The sequence below is a fragment of the Trichoplax adhaerens genome, genomic scaffold (genome assembly GCF_000150275.1).
Source record: "Trichoplax adhaerens TRIADscaffold_11 genomic scaffold, whole genome shotgun sequence".
NCBI classification, from domain to species: Eukaryota; Metazoa; Placozoa; class Uniplacotomia; order Trichoplacea; family Trichoplacidae; genus Trichoplax; species Trichoplax adhaerens.
In genome coordinates, this window is record NW_002060953.1 from 1,412,661 (window position 1) to 1,423,502 (window position 10,842).

General features: G+C 30.0%; 2 protein-coding genes across 2 annotated transcripts; both read left to right on the forward strand.

Moving 5' to 3' along the window:
* Positions 1-2,660: 2,660 nt before the first annotated feature.
* TRIADDRAFT_59537 (uncharacterized protein) lies at positions 2,661-3,653 on the forward strand (the record flags this gene model as incomplete). Its single annotated transcript, XM_002115483.1, has 1 exon — positions 2,661-3,653. One exon carries the CDS (start codon positions 2,661-2,663, stop codon positions 3,651-3,653), a length of 993 nt encoding a protein of 330 aa, XP_002115519.1.
* A 4,991-nt stretch (positions 3,654-8,644) lies between these two features.
* Positions 8,645-9,826, forward strand: TRIADDRAFT_59538 (uncharacterized protein; the record flags this gene model as incomplete). Its single annotated transcript, XM_002115484.1, has 2 exons — positions 8,645-9,628; positions 9,752-9,826. 2 exons carry the CDS (start codon positions 8,645-8,647, stop codon positions 9,824-9,826), a joined length of 1,059 nt encoding a protein of 352 aa, XP_002115520.1.
* Between the last annotated feature and the right edge of the window lie 1,016 nt (positions 9,827-10,842).

Genomic DNA, 10,842 nt, shown 5'->3' on the forward strand with positions numbered 1-10,842 from the left:
CATAATTTCTAAACTAAGCAATTATGGTCCGTTAATGACATCACTCAAATTATCGTGGAGCTCGTTTCAGTCTTCACATGTAATTTTTCATATCCTATTTATTTCACAAAAACATTAAGCTAAATTTTATTTCTAAATTTCTTCCATGAATTAGCATTGAAGGAATAAAGAATATATGGAATTAAAAAATTTTCTCTACTTTAAATAGTGGCAAGATAAATCGTTCACGAATGTTATAAAAGGATGGTGAAAGACATTCCGATTCTAACCATATATTAAGGTAAAAATATTTCAGATACGGTAGCTAATCACGGCTCTATAGTAAATCCTAAACTAAAATCGCATTAAATAGTAAGTATTAGATTAATCAACTAGGGAATAATGAAAGAAAATTTCTTTAGTGGTCCTCAGATTAACTTCTTATAACTGCATCGATTGATTTCGTCAGTTAAAATGACGATACACAATAAAATTGAAAATGATCTAATTGCTATAGAATTTGATCTGACTTTTAGTTCTTATAGATGCGATACGAAATATTTAATATGATGATATAAAATAAAATTCTAAATGATCTAAATATTGGAGACAGTGGTTCGATTTTTAATTGCTAATGATGAAATATAGAATATTTAGGCTTCAGTAAATATATTCGGTAGCAATCTATAAATTAACGTATTTTATGGTTTCTTGTTGAAAAAAGCGAAGATGAAACCTTGAAATTAAAGCTTAACTATGCAACTAGAAGACTAAATAGAATTTCGATCATCTTGGTCTTCCAAATTCTTTATAATTCTACAAATAGTCATGGAAATTAAACTTGTAAATAGTCTAAGTATATCGCAATGCCATTATTCATGCCCAGAGCAAAGGATCTAAATAAAAAGTTAGGATAGGGCTAATTCTAGAGTAGATATCAAATATGAATAATTAATACCAGAATACAGCGGCATAAATACTATTAGGATATAGTTAATTTTCAAAGTTATACTGCTGAATACAAAATTGTGGAATAACAATCGTCTGCCAGTAATTCACTTATTTGTACCGTGAAACTGCATATTGAAGTCATAGTTTATCGAATATAAACTACTTAGCTAATCATGAAATCCAGATGCTTAGAACAGAATAGATACTATCCTATTTTTCCAATACATGATGTAATACTTAAATATCAATTATCGTTATGAAAGTGCCATAACAAGTGCGATAAATTTTATCAGCTGCTAATACAACACCGTATCACGAAAGATTTAATTGTAGCATTGCCTAAGTGCATGTTCTATATACGAACTACTAGTATTATGCATTAATTCAGCTTGAATGATTTTACTGCAAGTTTAAAAACAATTGTCATCCAGAATGTAATGTTGTTACGTATACTATAGGCTGCAGAGATACAACTTTAAACACTAAAGTTAGACTAATTTTGCACATCTTCACCATATGAATACGGTCCACTACATGTTTTTCATGAGTGATACGCAATAATTATATCTATCATTTGTTATGACACCCAAGTAGCTATATTATTGTGCCTATGGCAACTAGCCTTCTAATCTTTCAAGAAATATTTCAATATTGAATATGATTAGAATCAATATTAGGGAATCGTTGTCATCAACATATAGCAAAATACGAGTAGTGTAGGCTGTAAACAAATTAATAAAAGAAATTTTGAAACATAACGTCCAGTAACCCATTAATCGTACTATTTATCTGCTACTAAGAGTTTGTGTGAAAGGAATAGAAAACTACCTGAAGCAAGTATGCATTGAAATTAGTTGGAGCGATTTACTTTCAGTTAATTCTAAAAAAACTAGTTGGAATACTTGTCTTCGTGATTTAGAAATAATTGTCATTCCATAACCACTCTAGTAATATGCTATCCATTAAATAGCGGTAAACACTTTTACATATGATCTCAAAATTCAACGTCAAAGGCTACCCGAGACTACGTCTGCTATAATAATCTTTGATCATGTTTTAGAAAATCGCCCATTACAAGCTATAGAGTAGCTAACTAATTACTTCTCGCCCATTGTTAGCGTGTCAATTACTTACTTATATTTCTATAGAGCATTATTATGTCCTTTAATCATGTTCTATTTAGCAATTTGCATGATGAAACCTTTGTGAAGAAGATAAAGCCTTAGATACTATTATTGCCTTGGCCTTTGTCATTGTTGTGTAAAATGCTATTTATTTGCCGTTTACGTCAAAATCTTTCTAACATCTTCGATTGTATTGACATACGAGACTTACACGCTATTCTAGCGTTAGCCTTGCCTTTAGTCCCATTAGATAAATTACTGGACGCGTAAATTAAGATTTATATAGCCCGCTGCGAGCTTTACAATTGTTGTAGACCCCAAGATATCTAATTTCAAACAACTAGCAAATACACAACTATTCATAGCGATTTCTTAAAAGTAGAGAATAACATAACCTAAATACATCAAAATTCAAGAAAACAACAACATTTAACTTTGGCAACCATATTATAATTCTAGGCAAACATAAAATTACAAGATCAAAACTACCTGTTGTACTTTAACGGCAAATAGGCTACTTCACGACTTTGTTACGCTATTCCCCTCACTACTGATCATGCTAACAATCAAAAAAGATCGTAACACAAAATAATAACTACGTGTAAAATGACGACAAAGTTTATTTATCCCGTGGACAAAACGATTATTTGGAGTACAATCAGTGGGATCACCATTTTAACCAACTCGTATATGTTAATCTTAATATGTCGGAAAAATAGATTATGGTCGTCGATTAACGCCATCTTGGCAAGCATGTTTACTGCTGGTATATTATTTGGATCTATCTATTTAATACCTAGATTCGCCTATGGAAATTTGATGGAATTAGGTTCATTTTGCCACCTCGTAATCTCGTTTGGTCAAGCATTAAGTGTCATTTTTATGTTACATCAGTGTTTAGTATGTCTAGACCGTTATTTGGCAGTTCTTTCCCCACTTAAATATCGTCTATATACTGACAATAAAATCGTAATTACGGTTGTCTTATTGATCTGGTTACTAGCTTTTACTGGTGCTTCTATTCCATTAATGACATTTAGCCCAATTCAAGGACCAATTTGTAATCTAACAACGCAACATGTGGAGGCTGAAACAGTATTTTTATTTACGTTGTTGGGTGCATTATTTTTTCTACCTTTACTGGTTATATTAATAACTTACGCTCACATTATTCATATTTTTAACCATCGTGATCCTTTAGTTTTACCTGTACATCAAAATAGTACAAAATTAAGCTTCTTACAGAAAAATCGTAAACTAGTAATGAATGTTGCTATTATAACATCAGTATTAATTGTAATGTGGTGCCCTTATGTTACAATTGTTTTAATATATAGGGTTAAAACAAGCTATTCTCCTTTTGAACTGACAGTTATAAACATTGTTCAGTATTTCGCTTTCAGTTATCCTGCAGTATCGCCACTACTTTATGCCTATAACATGAAGAGTTTAAGACGGGAAGTTATTAAAGATTACAACGCTTTCTGTTGCAACAGACAACGTCGACGAGTGCATACTGAATTATCAATACGTCAGTCCAATATATCTAATGTTAATCATACAAATTTAGCGAGAAAGTTTCCTCCAGAATTAGATTAACTGATTTTTAGTATTTACTGTAACAAAATGTTACAATCTCATCATTATAAATTTTATTACGTAAAGGTTATTAAAAAAATTGAAAGATTAAGATGTAAGACATCAATAACTCTTGTTATTTTCAGCAGTTGGTCTCCATTTTATCCTTGATTTAAACTTATAAATTAAATTAATTGTACCTTTACGTTCGTAATAACTCAATTGTTTAATTACAATGCTAAAAGAGCAATAGCCATTTTTAACATAGAATGTATTAAATCACGGTTGAAGCATCATATCATATCATTATCTCTTTGCGTGTAAAAATTTATGTTACAATTTTTCTTCTAATTTCCACTTTCATGAGCGAAATATTTATGATTCATTATTAAAATTCGACTATATCATGGTGATTACTCAGAATGATCAGAAAATAATTTTAAGTATAGGATACTTGATATGACTGAAAACTGTGTAGAGCGTAATACCACGAGAACAAAGCCTTACTTGTCGCTATCTTACGTTGCGATCAATTAGATTAAGAGGAATTTGCCACTTTTAATAAGTTATTGTAGTAACTACTATATTAACAAGGATTCTTATTCGAGTATTTACCATTTACAGGTATTTATCACTGTTTTATTAATCTCAATCTTATTCTAGATTATTCAGGATAATGATGATTTAATAAATGATTCATTAAGACATAAGATAGTATAGCACATATATCGAAGCATGATCAAAATTTCTTCGCACTTTAATGTATCAGATAGCTATATGCTATAAGATTTTCTATATTATTTAGCAAGCTAGGCTTAGCATAAAAAATTGAAAATAGTTATTTATTCTTATTTTAATTACATATTTACTTATACACTATCCAAACAGTCATATACATGCAGATATACTAGCATACATATGTTAGAATGACGATAAGAAAACCAATTAGTTTGCTAACTTATAAAACCTAACAGTGAATTTGCAAAAGCACTTCCAATACCGTACAAATGATCAACTAATTAATCGTATAACTGTAGGATCTTTTAAACAAAAAATTCAAGAAAATAGTAAAAGATACACGATATCAAATTGTCACTTATCTCGACTACAAAATAGCAGTAGTTGTTAAGAGTACCTCTACAAGCCTTGATTAATTATTTATAATAAGCTGTAAGCGCTAATACACAAATATTAGGAGCTATTTACAGCTTTAAAATTAATTTTATCCATAATATTGGCAATATATGAGCTGACTATAGCGCTCTGTAATAAGCTTGCTTCATTACAGAAATTGCATTTGAAGACGCTAATGCTAGTTATAGAAAAACTAGATTTTAATTTTAGGTTTCTAATAGTTAACCGGAATTTACGTAGAAAATTGTTTTAAGTGCTATAGTTTCGTCTGTCGTGAATATACTAAAAAACTAATTGCGTATTTACACATTGCAATAGTTCTTATAATATTTACTCACCTTCAAACTAAATTAGCAAAAATGTCTGCTAATTTTATGTGGTTAATCGAAATAGTATGGTTTTATATGCTGGGCATATTTCTAACTCTACATTTTTGGTCTAATTGAAGTTTTAATAGCCTCGATATGATTTAAAAAAGTATTTGTTTGCCTATTAAAAATGATGAAAAACAGGCTGCGATAGCATTATCAATGGCAGCGTAAAGGTCGTATGTTTTAGCAGCAGCTGAAAAATCCATAATACTTAGAACCCGAATCCAGCAATAAGGAAATTTCTTCTTATTGGATCATTTCCTTTTGCTTTTTCAAGGGCAATCAGGTTTCACTCTCTAATTCTAATTGTATAATTGGCAAGATATAGCTGTGTAGCTGGAAAGCATTCAGTAATTAATTGTTTATAAATTGTAAATTTTGCTGTCATAATTAAGATTATCAGGTTTTTAGATTGTCAGGATAGACATTGATAGAGGTGAGATGAACCAAACTTATGTAATATAGTGAAATGTACGCGAAACTGTAGTTCTTGTTATATTTATGAAAAGATACTTTATTATAAGTAGTGAGATAAGTCAAGCTATCATAAATATGAAGTGCCGCACTGTAAGAAGAACTCAAAGAAGAATATTCGAGGCCTAATAAGTGCTTTTAATACGACGTCGAACGAGTAACTGATTCTTAATTTGAAATTCATTAGAAAAAATATAAACAGAATGCAGTAGCGGAATCGATAGAAAATAACCATAAATTCGGATTTTGGGAAAACATTTCAAAGCTTTATCCGTAATTATGTAGAGTGATTAAGCAATTTCTTTTGATATAATTAAAAATGTCTTTAAATTTAATGTCGTTAACTTTTTCAGAATGTAATTTTACAGCAAAAGCTTACATTGCGTAAATAGTAAGGTATGAATAACGAAATACTAGATATCATAAAACATCAAAGAAATATCTTACTAGAAGCAAATTTACAATTTATATTGATTAAGGATACAAGAAGATTATTACTGAAATTCAAACATAGATAGTAACTAACACATATTTTTATGAAACAATCCGAAAATAGTAATAGCGTCTAGGTACTAATTTGTTGTTATGGATGTCAAATGTTTTGCATTGGATATAATTAGTATGTAAAAATAATTAGATCAAATCAAGTCTATCATTTGATTTTGACTTCGTAATCAGAAATATAAATCGGCTGTGCCTAACTTAATCGCTTACGCTCAACGATTGCTTATACTTTCGTTTCATTATCTTGAATAAAATTGCAGTCTCAAATTGAATTAAGAAAGTTAAGTGCATAGTCTAAATTAACGTTTTGAGTGCAATTCTTTCCAAGAATAATACTAATAATAAAAATGTCCTTGACCTATTTAATGAAACTGTTCTCGCATACATATTTCAGTGGCCATTAAAGGATATTAATAAGCTCTAAAATAAGCTTGTTTTAATTAACAGAGCACAAACAATTCTAGGTAGGTAATAGAAAACCATATCAACAGCTTTCAGTAGATTGGATTTGGAATTTGGTGATCAACATACTTTACTGCCAGTTCACCAGCTATAATTATAAGACATATTCAATTAATTATTTAAATTGCTTCTTTAATATTTTTTGCTGGGTTATGAAGCTTATATATATAAAGAAGATAACTGACATTTGACCTTCGCATACAAATTATTAGGAAGAAACTTTGTTTTATCCATTAGCGACCGTGCATAATTTATTACTTTTATACAGCAATGATTGCTTGGGGAAGCATAGCAATTGCTGCCTATTCTCTATATTTAATTAACGAATTTCTGCTGCAACGTTTCTTTTCATGTATCTTTTTTTGAATTAATCTATTTCCTGTTTATACATAAAAGGCAATGTGGAAGAAACCAAATATTTTTAATAAAGTTAAATTTACGTCTATGTCTATTCCTATTGATTAAATAGGCGAAGTATCTTCTCAAATACAATGCCAAGAATAAAGTATGATTCGAGTACTTTTATTACAGTTTTAAATATTTTTAAATTAAAACAACACATTTCTAACGCATATAAAATCATGAAACCGAAAATTTTGACTATTTTCCGATAAAGCTCTATTACTTCCTACTAGAGTAACATTAATTAAACTTGTCAGCTGATTGCCAAATAATCTAACTTTTCAATTTGCAATTCAAAATTCTTTTTTCGGCTTAAAATATTGATTTCTCATATGCTTTAGCATTATAGTTATTCTTTTAGTAGAATTTTGAGTCGGAATTCATTTTTTTATCTATTTCTAATCATTGTAAATAAATTAATATTTACAAATTTCCTTTCCAGCCCACTATGACATAATGTCTCTCAAAATCAGCCTATTGTTAAATCTAACTTACCTAATTAGTATTTGCATCTGCAAAGGTAAATTTACTCACCGTAAAATAGTGACTAGAAGAATACAACTCTCAAGTTAATGTTTACCCTAGTGTCAATTGAAAATTGGTCACTATTAATAATTCGTCCTGGTAGACTACTGTCGTACATTTCAAAGAAAAGCTTATAAACGGTAATATTTTGAATTCTACTTATCTATTAGCTATAGCTATATCAATAAACGAGTTTGCAATAAATATTTTATTTTTAACTAAGAGTTATGCATCTGCAAAGCGGCTGTTTATCCATTATTTAATATTTTATATTATCATTTAATGTCAAAGTAAAAAAGTAAAGTGAGTATTATAAATTCAACTTTAATTCAAAGTTGTCAATCATAACTTATAGAACTTTAGCCATTAGATCACTTGAACCCTGGTACCATTCTGCAAAACCATATGAAAATTGAAAACATCGAATTATACCTTCACAATATCAATGATATCGAATAGTTTAACAGTAAATAATCGTGCAAAACTGAGCCGTTCTCAACCGAGTCTTACCCTATTAAAGAACATAAAGTGGAAATATACAAGTTGAATAAAGTAATTGTCTGAACTTTTTAGCAGTTCTATCCCCAGTTCAAGACCAAAGAAAAAGGCGGCAGAGAATTATTGATTCAGCTGCTGAAAGCGAAAATTTTAATTATTACAAAATTGCTGCCACAACTGGTTTAATTTACATCACAATTACAATATTCTATGTTTAAAAACATAATGTAATCCAGATTAGCTCTCAGTCACTAATAGTATTGTTTATAATGAAAAATTTATATCAGAATAATTCATAATATAATATTACGATTGGTTATGTACTTGTAATCGGATCTGGCTTATGCTCTAATCCTGCTTTATTTACTTCTTCGATAAGCCATTCCATCAACATTAAAGTATCAGTAACGAATTATCAGAAACAGAGAAGGTGAACGATATATTTACGATAAAATCTATATTCCATTCTAGCATCGTGTCTATAAAATATTGTAATCAGCATTTTGTAGCATTTAATATTGCAAAATCTTATTTCAGTAAATAGTTTGTATAGATAGTAATTTCATTTTTTCTGTTGGTAGGAGAGCAGTTGATACAGCCTCAGCACTTTCTACTTAAAATTCTTATTAAAGTAGCAATATAATGCAAGGGAACGAGGAGACAACAGCGAGCGCCCAATATATTCCTGTTGTCAATATAGCGGCAATGGTTATTTGGATCGTTATTGGTGCTTCAGCAATTATCTGTAATGTTTTCGTTATTGTTATTATTCAGCGTAATAAGCGATTAAGATGCTTATCAATGTATAAACTTATGACCAGTATGTTCGCCGGTAATTTGGTATTGGCAATTTTCTATGTATGCTTAAAATATGCTTTCCCATTTCATAATTTACTTAAAGTCTATTGTTCAGTATCCATATTATTAGCCATGGGAATGGCATTTAATACCGCTATTCATCATAGTGCGATTAGCATCGATCGCTATATTGCCGTTTCCAGACCGATTAAATATCGCCGGTTAACTACTAGTCATGGTATTCGTTTAATTATTGCTATAATTTGGATGCTATCATTATTGATTGGATTTACGCCAGTATTAACCTATCGTCGAATTGATACCAATAAATGCTATGGCCTGGAAGATTATTCTACTTTTGACGCTAATCATTTTATGGCTATTACAGGGATCTTCTTTTTGGTACCGTTAGCCATTATTAGTTATTGCTACGTCAGAATTTATACTCTGATTAATAGGAGATGGAGAGTACGCTTTAATAGTGCTAATACTAAGTGTACATCACGTTTCCGTAAAAAAAATACCAAAATGGCTAAGCAGATGGCTGTTATGACTCTCGTTTATGCCGCTATGGGCTTCCCCTACACCGTAACAAGCGTCTTACATTATACTAAAGTATCGACTAATATTAATTTCACTTCAGCCTATTTCGTACCCAGAATCATCTTCTTCTTATATCCAACGGTATCAACCTTGTTGTACTGCTATTATATTAAAAGCTTAAGAGCTGCTATTATTATTGTCTTTAAGAAAAAACCGTCGCCTCAGTCTAGGGCAACAATATCGCTTGAAGCATCTTTAGCCTCTAGTAACAGGATTTCTAGTAAGGTAAAGAAACACATCAATTAAATTATTTATGACATAATATATCGGTTAGTCAAATTTCGGATGTAATACTTTCCTGCTGATGATAGCATATTTTCTCTGATTTATAAATAATTCTACAAACAGGTGATACCAGCGATTGGTAAAACCGTAACGAATGTAGAAACGGTCGACGATCAAGTTCGCTTCGCTGCATTTTAAGTTCCTATATGGTATGCAGGCATACGTACAAACGGCATGATTACAGAATTACAAGTTTGTAACAGAAAGTTTATCATTAATGGGTCATCAATTATATATTCAATAGTACTAATGCTCATGTAGATCTACAGATCTAAAATGTTGATTTTTTTTATAAATTTGCGGACTAAATTGTCTTAACATATTACTTTGAGAAGCAACAAAATTAATCCTAAATGATAAAACCGAATAGAGATTAAGCAATCTTGATTTATAAGAAAAAAATTTAATTTTATAATGCGATTCTCATTTTACCTAATTTGATTGCAGGATATCTATCTCCTTTCTAGACCACTTAGTTTATTCAGAATATGCTATCACAAATCGAATTAGACCACCTACATTTAATGCAAGACGAGTACACCAAATTCGACCACATCACAATCATAATATGAAGTACTTATTTTGTTATTTTTGGAAAAAACTATTTCATCTATAGTTGCCTAAGGCAACCGCTGCAGTTACTATGATGCTCACTAATAGCTATTTATTGCCAACGCGCTAACTATGACAAAGAAAATATAACAATAAAGCACTACATTATAAAAATGATTCAAATAAAGCTTTAAAATACTTAAATGGCCATGTTCAAACAGTTGATGAACTAAAATATTGCGAAAAAATTCTAGCATAGTAATAAAGTGATGCTTTCTTGTACGGCTCTAAATTAGCCAACGTTATTGTTAGCACTTCCATTTACTTCTTCAAATGTTTTAATTCTTATTATACACTTTAATTTCACTACTAATTGATAAAAATGACTTATTTGTTATCCAACAGAAAATTTATAAATGTACTTGTTATTCTAATTATTTAATAAATTTTGTCTTCAAATATGAGCCTGAGTATTTTAACTGGTGTGCGAAATACTTTCAACTTTATAGTAAGCACTTTCTAGACCCAAAGAAATATTGACTTTAATTTTTGTAGTATGTCCTATGCTTATAACATAAGCTAAATACTCTTTTCCGGTATAA